This window comes from Pyrgilauda ruficollis, unplaced genomic scaffold, assembly GCF_017590135.1.
Source record: "Pyrgilauda ruficollis isolate IOZ18807 unplaced genomic scaffold, ASM1759013v1 scaffold9, whole genome shotgun sequence".
Lineage (NCBI taxonomy): Eukaryota > Metazoa > Chordata > Aves > Passeriformes > Passeridae > Pyrgilauda > Pyrgilauda ruficollis.
Genome location: NW_024531043.1, coordinates 1,646,308 through 1,663,497, shown reverse-complemented (window position 1 = coordinate 1,663,497; position 17,190 = coordinate 1,646,308). Strand labels below are relative to the sequence as shown.

The 17,190-nt window shown below is 55.9% G+C and overlaps 1 protein-coding gene across 1 annotated transcript in view; it reads right to left on the bottom strand.

The window, feature by feature from the left end:
• The window catches only part of KSR2 (kinase suppressor of ras 2), a 77,843-nt gene extending 61,304 nt beyond the window's left edge, over nt 1-16,539 (bottom strand). Inside the window, exons 1-4 of the mRNA XM_041488790.1 lie at nt 16,363-16,539; nt 10,166-10,306; nt 9,453-9,603; nt 1,502-2,000 (exon numbers count right to left, since the gene is read on the bottom strand). Coding sequence (XP_041344724.1) covers nt 1,502-2,000; nt 9,453-9,603; nt 10,166-10,306; nt 16,363-16,539 — 968 coding nt within the window. The remainder of the gene's footprint in view (nt 1-1,501; nt 2,001-9,452; nt 9,604-10,165; nt 10,307-16,362) is intronic.
• Between the last annotated feature and the right edge of the window lie 651 nt (nt 16,540-17,190).

Sequence of the window (17,190 nt, the reverse complement as noted above, 5' to 3'; positions counted from 1 at the left end):
CTGCCCTTGGAATGACATGAGCTTTAACTCCTTCCAGCCCAAACCTTGATTCCTTTGATCCCTGCCTGACTCCATCCAGCGTCTCCAGCACTCCCTTCCCGGGAGACTCCATGCGGTGCTGCCCGGTAATTTCAGCTCAGGATCATCAGGGAATGCCCAGTGACCACCCCAGGGATCAAACAGGGCAAGCTCTGCCCTCAGTGAGACCTTCTCCAGCGGAGGGCAGAGCATGGATTTGGGGCTGGAATGCCGAGAAAAGCAGGAGGAGGGAGAGGCTGCTCCGCGGGAACGCGGGGATGCTCCCTGGGGACACGGGGCTGCTCCTGGGGACCAAACAAAGCAAACACTTCTCCAGTGCCTAAGCACCGGGAGAGGGTGGCCTTCCAGGAGGCATTTTCCAGCTGAAATGGCTTTGTTCCCAAAAGCTAAAAGCCTTTGGAGACCAAAAATTCCCAGCTCAGGGGAAAAGGAGGGCGGGTGATTACCCTCACAGCCCGGGGGACAAGTGACACCGCCATGCTGAGGCCACCAGACACATCTGCCACACCCAAACCCGCTCTGGTTCCCTCTGCCCAACAAGGGGAGTTCCAGGTCAGGCGCTGGGAGCAGCTCAGTGGATTTAACCTTTCTGTGTCCCAGCTGGAGCTGCCCAAACGTCACGGACAGGCAGGAGGGTCTGTGCTGTGCCAGAGCATCCATGCTCCCTCCACAGCCCTCAGGGGACTCTTCCCAGGATTCTGGCACGGCCTTTTTATCCTCAAGAACCCCGAATTTTGGGACGAAAAGAGCAGTTTGTCCTGGGATCCTGCTTTGGACCAGCTCCATCCCGAAACACCCTCAGGGAGAGGAGGTGATGTCCTAAAGCGGCCACGAGTCCCCTCGCCACCCCATGCCATGGCGGGAGAAAGGCTTTCCGAGCAGGGCCACCGAAAGGGGAGGAAAGGGATGGAGAGGAAATGTAGGGATGCCAGGGAATCCTTTCCCTGCACAGCAGCAGCCTCTGCCGGCAGCGGAGCCGCAGAGCAGGAGCCGCGGGGATGTGGCACAGCCTGGAGAGCGCGCTCCGAGCACCGCCAGGGACGGGAAGGATCCCGGGAGTCACCAGAACACAAACTGTCCTCTCCATGAGGATTTATAAATCCATATATCCACTTTCCAGCTGGAAGGTGATTATTCCCATCTCTCTCCGCTCCCCCACACAGTCCTCACGGCCATTCCCGTGCAGCAGCTGGAAAATCCAACCCTCCCATCCCACATGCCAGCATTGCCAGCCAGCAATCCTGGAGCCCCTGGGTGCTCCCCATCCACCCCAAAACGAGATCCCGGGGGAGCAGAACCGACAGCATCCCACAACATCCCCGCTGCAAGGAGCTGCCAAAAGGAATTTCTACAGGAAACCTTCAAACAAAACACATTATTTAGTGATAAATGTACTTTTCCCAAGGCACTGGGATGAGGTTTATCCCCCCCGACGCGCACCAGCACCCGGGGCACCACTTACTTGGGGGTGTGCGCCTCATCCACGCGGTGCCCCAGCTGGAACTCGTGGGATTTGCTCCGGTGCAGCGCCGTGAATCCCGGGATGAGGTGGATCAGCTTCCGCGACGAGGGCGGGGGCGTCCCGGGGGGCTTCAGTTTGTTCCTGCGGCGCACGGGCGGGGTCCCCGGAGGCGTCATGGTGGTGACGATGTTGGGGGTGCGCGGGGGGGTGTGCGCGGCGTGCCGCTGCCGGGGGGACGGTGGCAGGGAGCGGTGGCCGGACTCCAGGGGTGGGCACAGCCCCGGGTGGCCCTCCACGGTCAGGCGGTCCACGTGGGTGTACATGGGGCCGTGGGACGAGCTGGCGTGGCAGTGGTGCTGCCCACACTTGGGCTGGACCTTGGGGCTCAGGTGCGTCCTGCCCCAGGGGCCCGGCTCCGGGGGGCAGCCGGGGCTGTTCTCCTTGCCCGGCTCCGTGCTCGGCCACTGGATGGTCCAGTCCTGCTTGGAGAGGCTCCCGCCTGGAGAGGGCACAGAGACACGGCCATGTGGTGGGGCAGAGGGTGGGAATTCCCTGCTCAGCACCGCGGGGGTTAAAGCTCCCATCCCTGGGAGTGTTTATGGGGTGGATGGGGCTGGGAGCAGCCTGATCGAGTGGAAGGTGTCCTTGCCCAGGGAATGGGATGATCCCAAAGGTTCCTCCCAACCCAACTACTCCATGATTGATTCAATGCTGGCACTGCATCCCAGCAAGAAGCTTCTCTGTGTTATAGAATCTTGGAATGGTTTGGTCTGAGCTCTCCCTGGAGCCTTCTCCTCTCCAGGTGAGCACCACCAGCTCTCCCAGCCTGGCTCCAGAGCAGAGGGATGGGTGGCCTGAAGACCACAGAGATTCCCACAGGATCACCCAGTCCCACCCCCTGCCATGGCAGGGACACTTCCCACTGTCCCAGGCTGCTCCAAGCGCCAATGTCCAGCCTGGCCTTGGACATTCCAGGAATCCAGGGACAGCCAGAGCTGCTCTGGAGATCCCACTGTGGAGCCTCACCACTCCAAGAGAGGGATTTCTAGGGGTCGAGGTTGTCCCCATGTGTCCCCACCATCACCAGCTCCCACGGCCACCCCAGACAGTGGCACTGGCATGGATGGTGACACCCCAGGCTGATGCTCCATCTCACCCCCATAATGAGGGTGCTGTAATTAACAGAGGCTCCTCTCCACTCCTCATTATCCACCACCACCAGGAGCAAAGCAGCACCTTGGGAGCACCCCAGGGATGATCCAGGTGGAATTTGGCCCTTGATCCCAGCTCAAAGCGCCTTGACTGAGGCCTTTTGACTGCTCCCATCAAGGAAAACCCAAATCTCATTGCCCAAACCTCCTCCTTCCCCCTCCGTGGCTGGGTTGGTAACTGGATCCTCTCCCCATTTCATGGGAATGCTCCAGTTCCAGCTCCAGAGGAAAAGGGGAGGTTTGGGAAATTAAAGGTTTGGGTTGAAAGAAAGCTTCAGTCAAGGGGTGGAGGATGGGGCATGAGGAGTTTGATAGAGTCATTTTCTCAGAGTGCAACATCAAAATGAATTTTAAAAAAGGCCAAAATAATGGTAAAATATGAAAAAATGAACAGGAAAAAATTCCCAAATAATTGTAAAATATTTTTTAAATAACAATAAACAATTTCTAAATAATTCTAAAATATTTTAAAACATGTATGAACAAAAGAATAAAAAATATTTAAAATCTTTAAAATTAAAATGAATTCATTAGAATAAATAAGAAATTAAAGTCAATTAAATCTTATTGATTAAAATTTTTAGAAATTAAAATTAATTAATTAGAGTAAAATCTAATTTAAATGGTAATTAAAAGGTTTTACATTAAAGTTATTTAACTGAAATTAAAAATACATAAAAATAAATAAAGTAAAAATCATAATTTAAAACTCTAAAAATATTAATTAGAATGAATAAGAAGTACTAATAAATGAAAAGTAAGAAGTAAAAATGTTGCAAATTAAAATTATTAGAACAAATAAGAAATTAAAATAAACAAAAACTATAAATGCTTAAAAATAATTAATTAGAACAATGAATAAATAAAAATAAATAAAACTAAAAATAGGAATAAAAATATTTGCAAGATATAAATCTGAAAAATCTCAGCTATGCAAATCACCGCGTGCCTATGCAAATCCTGCTCTTCCCATTGGCCGCTTTCTTCGCCTTGGTTTGCATAACACCGAGCTGGCCCGGCGCTAATTAGCGGCGCTAATGAAGATGGGGTGAGGATCTCCCTGCGCCCCCCGAGTCCCGCTGTCCCGCGGGTCCCAGCGATGCTCCCGGGAATAAAAACAACCCCGGTCCGGGCTGAAAATAACCGGGAAAAAGTAATTCCAAACGGGAAGGCGACAGGCAGCGAGATGGGGTCAGCTTAAACCAGGAATGCGCTTCAGAGGGGAAAAAAACCCAACAAAAATATCCCAAAGCTCCTCCGGTTCCCCCGCTGCTGCTTCTGCTCTGATTCCCGCCTGGAAAACCACGCGGAGAGCTGGCAGGGAAAGTCCCCTCTCTCCCGTTTGTCCCCAGAATGGCCGCCTGATTGCTCCTCAAAACTTCGTTGTTTGGTTTGGAATCCAAATATTATATATTATAGTATATTATTTAATTTTATATATATATATAATTTATTATTATATATTATATTATACCGTATTTATTTAATATATTGTCGATATTTATTATATATTATTATATAATATATAATATATAATACAATCGTATATATTATATATGTTATATATATTTTATGTATTCTATATATTATATATACTATAATATAACATATAAAATATATTATATAATTGAATATATTTAATACATATAATATAACCCTATTTATTTAATAATAATTATAGTATTTTTTGGATATCAGCCACAGCCACCCCCCAATCCCAGGGGCCACCTCTCCTGTCCCTGTGGATGCTCCCTTTGGGTGGATTTGCCTTCATTAATCCCCTCAGATCTCTTCCTCTGCCCCATTTCATCAAGGACACTTTCCCCAAAGCACTCCATTAAAAACCGACAGGAAACCAAACTCCTGGGAAGAGGAGGCAGCTCTGGGATGCAGCTCATGGATCCAGAGATGGAAAAATTCCACCTGTCCCAAACGACAAAGAGCGAGGTTTGCTTTGTTTTCCTAAGAGAAAAGGCTGGGGATGATTCCTACGGGAGCTGGCGAGGCAGCCCTGCAGCCCAGCTGCTCTGAGCACTCCTTCCCTTCCCAAAAGCTGTTCCAAACTGGAGATTTTGGGATGCCCAGGGTTTTTTGGGAGCCCCTACAGCCCCAGCACCCACATGCCAGGAAGCAGCCTCTGGAATGGACTCTGGAATCTCCAGCTTGGCAGCACGGGGATATCAGGAAGCTCAACCCTTCCCTCCTGTCCACCACACCAGCACAGCTCCTAAATTCCCTCCAAATCGGGATTTTCCTGGTTTTCCCTCACTGCTCCTGACCCTGCCTGACCCCACGCTGTCCCCAAGCCACCCTCAGCCTTCCCAGGGCTCATCAATATTCCATTCCAGCTCATTTTTCCCAGTAGGACACTTAAAAACCTGCACACATCCCCAGCAGTCACAGCCCATCAACTCCTCCAGCCGCAGCTCCACTCGGATTTAATATTAAATTAATCCCGCTCCGAGATCAAACCCCAAAACAAAACCCCACTGCCAAGGATCTGAGGAAAACCCAATGCAGCCTTGTTCCCACCACGAAGCAGGGGGGTTAGTGTGGATTTGCCACATTCTGATTTATGGGATGTGCCGGGGTTTTCCCTGCTGCCCCCAGGATGCTCGGCTTGGGAAGTGCCTCCTTTTCCAAGCCCATCCCAGCCAAATCCATCTCCATGAAAAAGCCTCCAGCTCCCCACCCAGGCCTGGGAAATTAGAGGCTTCTAATTAACGACTCAATAAATAAAGATGGATGGGAAAGGTTAATCCTGAAGCTCATTCCTGCTTTATGAATACAAATCTTGGCGTCTTGGAAGCGGCCGCTGCGGCTCCTGCCAAGGAATTCCAGCTTTTAAGGAGGATCCAACTGGTTCATTAATTACATTTTTAGGACGAGGACAATGTATTGATTCACAAGGAGATAAAATGCAGCTAAAATACAGATTAAAAGGCATTTCTGAGGCAGTTGGTGCATCTGGGGCTCCTTTGGGGGGCTGTCGTATCCCGATGGATCTAAAACCCCAACACTGCACCCAAAGAGAGCATCACTGCCATCCCGGGATGCTTTTCTATCCCCATCCTAAAAATTCCCAGACAGTTCCTCCTTGGACTGGCCAATCTCATTGTCACAGAGCCATGGAGCCAGCCAGCAGCTCAAAATCCCTGGAATCCAGTAGATGGATGATGGATGGATAGATGGATGGATCATGGATGGATGGATGGATGGATGGATGGATGGATGGATGGATGGATGGATGGATGGATGGATGGATGGATGGATGGATGGATGGATGGATGGATGGATGGATGGATGGATGGATGGATAAAAGAAGCACAGCACCCCTGTAGCGACCCCCGAGCCACAACCCCATCACTGCTCATCCCAACAGCCCAGGGGAACATTCCCAAGGTCCCAGCAGTGCTGCTCTGCCCATCCCAATCCCACATCCCACCAAAATACGCTGCCTGGAGTGTAGGGAATCTGGACCTGGGTGGAATGATCAGCTCCCATTACCCACTCTCAGCCCAGGGCATTCAGGGAGCATCCCGTCCTTCCCTGGCCAGAAATCCCACTGTTCCCAACTCCAGGGAGGGAGTTCCCCTCTCCAGCAGGAGAGGGGCAGGGACTCATGCTCATGCTCTCCCAGGAGATGAAGAGGGGGAATTACTGGGATGGAGCCATTTGCTTGGCAGGGGCAGGGAACAGGAAGCCCATCTGGCATCACAGGAGAAGCTTCCCACACCCAAATCCTCGAGAAATTCAGGGAGATTTGGTCTCCTCCACTGCCTGGGAAGCTCCTGCACCCCTCAGGGCTCTGCCTGTCACCTCCGTGTCCCCAAGGTTATGTCATCCATGGGACAATGCATCTCCAGCACGGCACGGAGCCACAGCAGCTGGAATTTCCAAGGATCCTGATCCAGCTCTGGCAGGGCAGGAGTGGCCACAGCAGCATCCCAGCAATGCCAGAGGGACAGAGCAGCCGCTCCCGCTGGGAGAAGCAGGGTGATGGATGGAGTTAAATGGGAAAGACAAACACTCCCTGCCTGGCTGGCTCCCTCCTGCCGGGATCCAATGGACCACCAGGAATGCTGGCAGACCTATCAGCTGCCCCATTAGGGAGCAAATGGAGCAGCAGCATCCCACAGACCTCCGGTGCTTCCATCTCCTTCTCCTTCCATCTCCTCCTGTGTCCTGGATTGCCAAGCAAATTGTGTTCTATTTGCCATCTGTATGGCAGTTGTCTTCTGTTAATTGGGCAGTTTTCCTTATCTCTTCCACAACCACTCCTCCCTCCAGGGAGACATCTCTTGATAACAGGCTATGGAATGTCCCTGCATGGCTGATAAGAACTACAGCACTCACAGGGAGATGATCCACCCAGAGGGAGGAGCCAAGCATTCCTACCTGGATAGAATCTGAGATCCTGGCACAGCAAGACAGCTTCTCCACTGGATTTCCCAGAGGAACAGCTGCCTCTTCCACAGGATCTTCAAAGGAAGACTACACCCCTCTACAGGATCTCCGCTCCAGCAGAACCACCCCTGACACCCCAGGAGGAATGCAGCCACAATTCCAATTGGATGCTACCAGCACCCTGACCAACAGGGTGTGAGGTCATGTTCTGACTCTGTCCGTGTTGTTTAGGTTTACTGCATTGTTTATTTTATCTTTTTAATTTTTTCCCTAATAAAGAACTGTTATTCCTGCTCCCATATTTTTGCCTGAGGTTTGCAAGGGGTTTACATTTTCCATTTCAGAGGAGGCTCCTGCCTTCCTTTGCAGACACCTGTCTTTCCAAACCAAGACATCCTCCTTCCATCTCTTCCAGCCAGAAAACTCCAGAGGAACCAGAGAAACTTCCTGCAGCTGCTGAGCCAAAGGCCAAAGTGGATTTTCCAAAGCAGGGAATTCCATGGGTCAAGCGGGCAGAGGAAGGAGTGGGATTTGTTTGGAGCAGCTTTAAAAGTCAGAGGTGTTTGAACAAAGAGCAGCTGAGAACCTTCCTGGGGCTCCCAGGGAGGCACCACTGCCCTTCCTCAAATAGCAGGGAGACCTCATGGAAATGCCAAGGGGAAGGGAGGCAGGAGCTGGGTTTAGGGAGCTGGACGGGGGGATGCTCCCTAGGGAATGGCAGGCTGGGCTCAGACAGCCCCACCTCAGCTCAGTGCCACTGTCCCCAGCACGGGGTGGCACTGCCACTCTGTGCCAGGTGGGAGGCCTGGAGAGGATCCAACAACCAGAACTGGTGGATTTGGCCAGGGTCTCTCTAGGCTGGAGCTGGGATCCCTCTCTGGGACATTCCATGATCTGGGGACACTGCTGGTCCTCCAAAGCTGCCCCTCCTTGTCCCCTGCTGTCCCCAAGGGCTGCTCCACACCTGCAAAGCCCAGCAGAGCTCATTCCCAGCCTCCCAAACCCTGGGGTGCAGCTGTGCTGGAGGAGCTCCTCTAGAGGGGACAGGAGCCAGGCAGAGGGGTCTTGGGTCCCCAAATCACAGGGGTTTGCTGCTTCCCCACAGTCACTCCTGTGCTGGCAGTGGCCTTCCCAAGCTGGCACCTCAGCATCAGTTCTGTGCTGCCATCCATGGGGATGGGCTGTGCCAGAGGGGCTGGAGCATGTCCAGGGAAGGGAACAGAGCTGGGAAGGGGCTGCAGCCCCAGGAGAGGCTGAGGGAGCTGGAAAGGGGCTCAGCCTGGAGAAAAGGAGCCTCAGGGGGGACCTTGTGGCTCTGCACAGCTCCTGACAGGAGGGGACAGCCGGGGGGGTCGGGCTGTGCTCCAGGGAACAGGGACAGGAGCAGAGGGAACGGCCTCAGGCTGGGTCAGGGGAGGCTCAGGGTGGAATTTGGGTAAATTCCTTCACTGAAAGGTGGCACAGCTGCTCAGGGCAGTGCTGGACTCTCCATCCCTGTAAGGATTTAAGGATTAAGCCGTGTGGATGTGGCACCTGGAGACATGGGGCAGCGCTGGCCTTGGCAGTGCTGGGGTTTGGCTGGGCTCGCTCCTAAAGGATCTTTTCCAGCGCGAACGGTTCTGTTGTGACCCATCGAGGCTCGGCTGGGACACGGTGCCAGCACAGCCGGACCCTGCCCAGCCCCTGCCGCACACCCTGTCCCTCCCCGGGCCGAGGCGGCCCCGGCCCCGCTCTGCCCCCGGTGCCGGAGCAGCTGCAGCCGGAGCGGCTCCGGGCAGCGATTGAAGAGCGGAGCTCTGCTGCCACCGCCCGGGGAGCCGGCAGCCCGCACCGCACAGCACCGGGAACCGCGCATCCAGCACCGGGAAGGGCGGGCGGGGCTGGTGCATTCCCTGGGAAGGGGTCTGGGAATGGGGGCTCCACTCCAAGCCAACCGGGAAGCGATGCTGGAGCTGCCCTGAGCTTTCCCCTGAAGCTCCTGACCGAGCTCCTACAGGCACGGGGGGTCAGGGGACCCTGGAAGATTCATGGAATGGGCTGGATTTGTAGGCGCCCTCATCCAGTGCCACCCCTGCCCTGGGCAGGGACACCTCCCACTGTCCCAGGCTGCTCCAAGCCCCAGTGTCCAAAGGGTTTTGGGTTCCCAGCTCTCACCCACCAGCACCCCCAAATCCTTTTCCCAGCACAGCCCCAAGGTGTTCCCTGCAGGAAATGATTCCCAGCCAGCCCCAGGGATGCAGGAGCTCTGCTAACATTGAAGCCACACTGCCGTGCCAGCAGACCAGGAGGGTGGCACCCAGCCTGGGCAGCCCCAGGGGACAGAGGGCACTCACCGGACTTGTGGACGCTGCGGAGGCAGGACAGGGACGCGTTCAGCCGGGCACACTCCTCTCTGTTGGCCCCAAACTTCTCCACAGTGGCACAGACCTGGTCATCGGTCATGTCCAGCAGATCCTCCAGGCTGAGCTGCCCAGGGGCGATCTCCTGAGGGAGAAGTGGGTCAGGAATGAGGGAGGAGGAACAAACCCTCTGGAGCATCCTCTGCATCTCGGGGAACACCAGGGAGAATCCATTCTCTTCAGGCCATAGACCCAAACCCTTCCTTTTTCCTCCTGAATCTCCAAGAAAACCTGGAGGAACTCAAGTTTTATCTCCAGTTTTTCTAGTTTCAGGTATATCTAGACCCAGCTCAGCCTCTGGGAGCACCAGAAAAACCCATCCCTGACTGGGAACATGCAGCACCTGAGCTTCATTCCAGAATTCCCTTTTTCCTGGAGGTGGGATTGCCTTTGGGTGCCACCCCCTCACTGCAGGAGCCTGGAATGTGGCAGCAGGACACTGATGGGGACATGGGGGATGTCCCCAGTGCAGAGGGGTTTGAGTGACACCCACTGGGGACAGCAGAGGGGTGTCCTTGCTGCTGGGTGGGAGGAAAGGGAAAGGGAAAGGGAAAGGGAAAGGGAAAGGGAAAGGGAAAGGGAAAGGGAAAGGGAAAGGGAAAGGGAAAGCCCCCTCCCTTTTCCAGGTGGGAATGGCCAGCCCTTACCTCCATCACCTCCTTCCGGATGTCGACGATGCGGAACCAGTGCAGGAGCTGGGGGAAGCCCTCCAGTTTGGCATTGCGCTCCTGCAGGGCCACCTTCCTCTTGCAGGACAGCTGCCGGCTGAAATACTTCACCAGTTTGCTCTGGAAAAGAAGGGGAAACCCTCATGGTTTCCCACTGGCAGCTGGGGCTCAGCTCTCGCTCTGCCCCATCCCAAGGCTCAAAAATCTGCCCCAAAACACTCCTGCAGCCAAGAGTGTCGAGGTTTGGTGTCCAAGAGGGAATTTCCCTCCCAAAAAATCACTTTATCAACTCCTTCATCCCCAAAGCAGTGCTGAGTCTCGTTCAGGGGGTGGGCAGCCCTTGGCATGCCCTAGAGGGTCTGAGGGGGACAGGGGGCAGGCACCACTTTTCCCACAAATGCTGCCCCTTCCCAGTGTTGCCTAGCCACCCACAGGACACTTTTCCCACTTCTACTCCCAGTCTCAGGGCCCAGGGACCCCTAAAGGACACAGTCCCCTCTCTTACACCCTGGTTTGATGCCAAGAACCCCTCAAACATCCCTCAAAAGCCACACTCCTCTCTTTTACCCACTCCCCGCAAACCCCTACAAGGGGAGCAGCCACAGCATCAGATCCCAAGGCTGGAAATGTGGCATTTTCTCTTCATTCCCCCCTCACCAACCCAAATCCTCTCTCCAGAGCCATCCTCCCTCTCTGCTCCTTTGTAGCCCCATCCCTGCTCGCATCATCCCCCAAATCCTCCTACCCCGAGGCCGGAGCCGTTCCCAGCCGCAGCCCAGCTCCCAAAATAAAGCTGCCCTCCTTTCCCGGGAATATAGAGCAGGGCTGAAAACTGCTGGGATTTCCTGCTCCTGCTTTTCCAGCTGGGTGATTCCCAGGCGCCTGCAGCACTAGATGGTGCTGTGCCGCTGCTCCTGCACACCCCAAAAACAGCCGGGTGAAATACGGGTTGCTTTGGGATACAGAGATGAGGGGAGAACCACCCTGTGGGATGTGGGAGTTTTCCCATCTCTCCTGGTCTTTTCCCTCGTGGGACCCACTGGTGATGCCCACAGGGGTTGGCATCACCCCCCAGGCGGGTGAGGGCCCTGCCAGGAGCTGGGGACAGAGTGTCACCCCCTGGATGCTTCTCCCCATCCTTAGCCTGGCTACCAGAGATTAATTTCTGAAAATCAACCCCCAAAAATGAGGCAAAGCCAGACCTGAGGGTCTGCAGGGAGCCCTCAGCTCTGCAGAGCCCTGCCCCACTTCCAGGGCTGATTTTTAAGGAAAAACATTCCCAAAACAGACAATCAAAGGTTCAAGGATCAGCCTGGATCTTGCATCCCAAACACACTCCAGGCTTTTGGAGCTGAAGCAGCCCCAGGCACTTTGAATACACCCAGAGGCAGCTCCTGTCTCCCAAAAAATGCCGTTGCATGGGCACGACTGCAGGAAAACACCAGGAAAAGAAATTCCTAAAAGATTCATATCCTGCCTCCAGCCTGTTCTCTGTTCTGCCTCTCCAGGTGGGATCCCAAAGGGAATAAAGGTGATTCCTGAGCCACCACGGCATCACCAGTGCCAAAATCGGGGTCCTTCGGTGGGAATGGAGCTGGGAACAGCTCCACCATCATGCAGAAGTGAGCTGGGAATGGGGAAAGAGTGGGGGAAATTGAAGAAATTTAATTTCCAGGTGGGGAAAACTCACCCCTACAGAGTCCTTGAGTGACAGGAGGGGTAATTTTTAACCCAAAAGAGGACCCTGCTGGGACCCCCAGATGCTCTGGTCCATGGATTTGCTCCAGCCAGGGAAAAAGAAGCCCAAAAATCCTTCTGTAAAATGCAGAGGCTCTCGGTGTATGCTGGGGATGGAAAGGGGAGGGAATTCCCTGCCCCATCCCGCGGCCGCGGAGCTGCTCTGCCTGCCGCTCATCCCGGCACGGAGCAGATTTGGGAAATGTCGCGTTCCTGCTGTGGCAGGAACAGCCTCCCCCTGCTTGTTCCTCCGTGCCTCTGTTTCCCCACCTGGAAACGGGCAGGGGGCACAAAGAGACGGGTGGGAATCCCGCGGATCCCCCCCTTCCTGCTGGTGGAATTTGCTGCTGGTCCAGCTGCGGACGCTGCTGGAGGGGATCCTGAGGAACTGGGGTTGTTTTCCCACCTTCCCAGCGGCTTTCCCTGCTGCAGCTCTGCCCGGGGGAAAGGCAGGAGCGATGCTGTGGGATGAAGGAGTGAAACCACCAGGAGTCCCCTCTCTTTGGAGCATCCAGCAGCTCCTGGAACCCCCCAGCTCCTTGGAAACAGCGTCCCTGCTGTCCCGGGGGCGGCTGCGGGCACAGGAGCGACGTCCCCGCTCCACGTCACTCCGCAGGACCTTGGGTGACCCCGGCCAGGCGAGAGGCCGGGATCACCCAGGGCTGGAGCCGGATTTCCCAATCCCAACCCCGAGGGGGAATTTCCCTGGGCTCATCCCGAACCCAGCGCGGCCGCGAGCGCTGCTGCCCCCAGCCCTGGCAGGTTCCGAGCCGGTCTCCAAGGAGCGAGAGGGCGGCTGTTCCCCCCTGGAATGGGATCCTTGACGTCAGCCGGGCTGGCGACGGCACCGGCCCTGCCTGGAGACCGGGAAAGGCGGTGGAAAATCCAGGAGGGGAAGTTCATTCATTCATCTGGCACCCGGTGAGCCATGGGGAATGCCCATCCCATCCCATCCCATCCCATCCCATCCCATCCCATCCCAGCTGGATCAGCACATCCTTCATCCTTCATGCCATGAAGTGAGAGGTTGTCCTGCACTCCTAAAAATCCTTTTCCATGACAATAAACACAACCAGAGCTGTTCCCTCCAAGGGGCTCGTTATTCCAGAGGCACCTGGAGCAGCCTGGGGCTGGGGAATTCCTTGCACGATTCTATTTTCTCTCTCAGGGATCTCCCAAGGTCGTGTTGGGCTTGTGAGATGTCTCTGACTCTGTTCATCCTTTATTTTGGGAGATGCTAAATGGTCCCTGGGGATTTTGCTGGGAATACAGGAGCCAAAATGTCTCCATCCAGCATCCTGGGAGGATCCAGCTCTGGGAGAAGTGCACTGTGCTCACCCATGGTACGAGACACCAGAGAATCCATTCAGGCACTGAAAATCATAAAATCATTGAATGGTTTGGGTGGGAAGGAGATTAAAGCTCACCCAGTTCCACCCCATGGGCAGGGACACCTGCCACTATCCCAGGTTGCTCCATGCCCCATCCAACCTGGCCTTGGACATTTGCAGGGATCAGGGGCAGCCACAGCTGCTCTGGGCAAATCCCAGTGCTGGAACAGCATTTCCAGAGCCTGTGCAAGTTTGGGAATGGCCACAGCTCTTTCCTCAGAGCCTCTTCCCATCCTCACCACACAGCAGCCAAAAGTATCCTGGGAGAGTTCCCTGTTCCTGGCAGGAGCAGGGCAGCCCAGGGAGAGAGAAATGTTGATCCTGGGGTTATCCTGGGAGCCATCCACTGGTTCCTGGGAGCCCAGACCCACATTTTGACATTGGGATGGGGTTTAACCCCACAGACAGATTGATGCTGTGGGACAGTCAGGAATATCATCCAGCTCTGAGCAAATTTTCCTTCTGCTGTTCCCAAATTCCACCGAACACAGCACCTCCTATCCATATTTCCATCTCAACCCCAAATTTAGAGCCATAAAGCCCAACTGCCACACTTGGAAAGGGATAAAAACCCACAGCCCAGGCAGGACTGAGGGATGGACACTCAGCTCCTTCTGGATGCCACCCCATAGGAAGCAGACCAGTGCCAATTCCCACTCCAGGTGTTTTATCCCAGCTGCTGCCTTGGTTCCTACTGGAACCTGTCCCAAGGCATAAGCAAGACCCAAAAAGCCTCCCAGCTGCAAGGGTTGCCCCTGGAACCAGGCTGCAGCCGTGGTACCCATCCCAAAAATGCTGCACAGCAGGAGGCAGGAGGATAGGAGCTCACATCTACCTGAAGGTGGCTTAAAACAAAAACAAAACAAAACAAAACAAAACAAAAAAATAAAAAAAGGGAAAAACTTGTATTAATACAGCAAAATCAATGTTTAGCCTACGAAGATTAGCCAAAAAAAAAACATGGATTCTCCTGTTTTATTCCAGGCTCATGCTGACACAAGGGCTGGGCACTGTCTCCAGTGCCATATCCCAGATCACTACTCCCTTTGCCATGGCACTGCCTGGCCCGGCTCTGCTGCCACCAGATGGGAAGGGAAGAGACACTGAGTGAGGCCTCGGAGTCTGTGTCACGTCCTTGGGACGTGGTGGTGGCAGCAGGGACTCAGGGACACAGAGACTCAGGGACTTGGGGACTCAGGGCCAAGCTCTGCTCCTGCTGACGCTGGTGGCAACCAGGACAATGCCAAGAGCCAGCCCAGAGCTGGCATGGGGAATCTGGCCCTGGATTCACTCCCCTTGTGGGAACCACCCTGGGTTTGAGGTGAAAAACAACCAGAGAGTGTCAGCAGGGATGTGCTTGGCTGGAACATCCCAAGCTCCTGGTTTGGGGGTGTTTTAGGGATGGCAGTGCCAGGGCTCCCTGTGGCTGGCATTGAGTGATCCATAGGGGCTGGAGAGGTGCTTCCCTGTGAGCATTTGTAGGATAACATCCCCCTGACCACCTCTAGACCTTTCATCCAGCCCCAGCTGGGCTGCCCCCGTGGCACTGGGATGCTGGGAAGGAGCATCCCACCAGGATGGCTCCACCACACTCCCCTGCTCCCCTCCATGTCTACAGGACACAGATAGGGAATCCTCAGTGCTGACCTCATGAGGCCAATCACTCCATGTGGGTGAGCTCCTGGAGTCCTGCACCTCCTGGCAGGTTCTCCTGGGGTTTTGAAGCTTGCCTGAATCCCAAAAAGTCTCCAGCACACCCCAAAACCACTGTTATCCCTCTCCTGAGGTTGCTCCAGGACCAACAGCTCCCAGCCCTTCACAAAGAGAGTTGGGATGAGGCAGGGCTTGGATCAAGGGGAGGTGACAGCAGGATGGGAGGGGGGATGAGCACAAGTTGGGATGCAGAGCTGGGAGCTGCACCCCAAACCTGGGGTCTCCCCACGAGTGGCACAGCAGTGACGTGGTGATGCCCCAACCATTCCCCCAGCGCTCAGGAACTTGGGGGGCAAAAGCAGCAGGACAGGGTGTTCCAGTCATAGTCGAGAGCCAACAGCTGCCCCACAGAGGGGCTGCAGCACCAGCTGAAAGGCCTGGGTGGGATCAGGCTCTGAAACCCCCCACCCACAGCCCCAGCTCCACGCCAGCCGCCCCCACAGCACCAGCAGAGCCTCGCTGGCATCTCCCCAGGGTCACGGCCTCGCTTCTCCTCGCTCTGTGCCAGCTGCAGGGATCCCACTCAGCCCTGGGAATCCCTGGCTGTTCCCTGCCCATCCCAGCCCACCGACCTCCTGCTAAGCCACAAATTCACCCTAGCGGGGGCTCAGTGTGCTCCAAGGAGAGCCTCATCCCCTGGGAGGCAGGAGTGGGGAGGGGAGAAGGCAGCCGGGCTGGGGGCTGCTGCTGGGAGGGAGGGGTGCAGGTGGGCCAGGGGGATGCAGCCAGCTGGGACAGCTGGAGCCTGCTGGAAGGGATGCAGGTGGGCTGAGGGGATGCTGCCTAGTGGAAGGGATGCAGCCAGGCCCGTGGGATGCAGCCTGCCACAAGGAATGCAGGTGGGCCGAAGGGATGCAGCCAGGCTGGGGGGATGGAGGCAGGCAGCAGGGGTGCAGGTGGGCCGATGGGATGCAGGAAGGTGGAAGGGATGCAACCCGCTGGAGCAGGAGCCTGGAGGAAGGCCGGGGGATGCAGGAAGGGGGAAGGGATGCAGGTGGGCCGGGAGATGCAGGTGGGCCGGGGGATGCAGGTGGGCCGGGAGATCCAGGTGGGCCGGGGGATGCCGCCTGCCGGGCGGTGGAAGCCGGGGGCGGGACGCGGCCGGGCCGGGGGATGCCGGGGGATACCGGGAGGATACCGGGGGGCTGCGGCCGGGGCCGGGCGTCCCCGGTGGGTCCCGGCAGCAGGGTTCGGTGGTCCCGGACCCACCTCGGGGCCACCTGCAGAGCGCGCAGCCTCACTCGGGCGAACCGCAGCGCCGCGGGGGAACCCGCCGCGGCCCGGGGGGGAGACTGATGGGGGGTGTTGATGTTGGGGGGGTCGGCGGGCCCGTACCTCCAGGGTGCGGATCTCCTTCTGCGTGAGGTCGTTGGAGGCGGCGCACTTGGTGCGGAGCCCCTCCAGGTTGGAGATGCTGATGTCGATCATGTTCTGGACCAGCTCGCACTGCTGCAGCGCCTTCTGCAGACTCAGCTCCTGCTCCTCGCTCCTCGTCATGTTGTCCTCATCCATCGCTCGCCGCCCCCCCCCACACCCCCGGCCCGGCACCCCCGGCCCCGGCAGCCCCGCGGCATCCGCATCGCCCCCACACCCACACATCAGCATCCTCATCATCACCCCCACATCATCTTCAGCACCCCCTCAACCTTATCAACAACCCCATCGTCATCAACACACCCCCAACCTTACCAACATCCCTTCAGCCTCATCACCCCCACACCCACACCTCCCCATCCTCATCATCACCCCCCCGTTGAATGTTCATCAACATTCCCCCAACCCCATCACCCCCATCCCCATCACCTTCCCACATCCCCATCCCCCCTCACCCACACCTCCATCCTCATCAACACCCCCCTACTTTATCAACACCTCCATCCTCATCCCCATCACCTTCCCATCTTCATCATCATCCCCATCCTCATCACCCCAGCCCCCTCCCAGCCCCCAGGCCCAGCACTTTCCCACCATCCCCATTCACCCCCACCCCCACATCTCCTCATCCTCATCCTCACCCCCCATTCTCATCAGCACCCATCCCTATCCCCACCCAAACCCCCACATCTCTCCATCCTCATCACCACCCCCATTCCCATCCCCATCCCCCATTCCCACACCTCCCCATCCTCATAAGAATTCTCCCATTCCCATCCCATCCCCCTC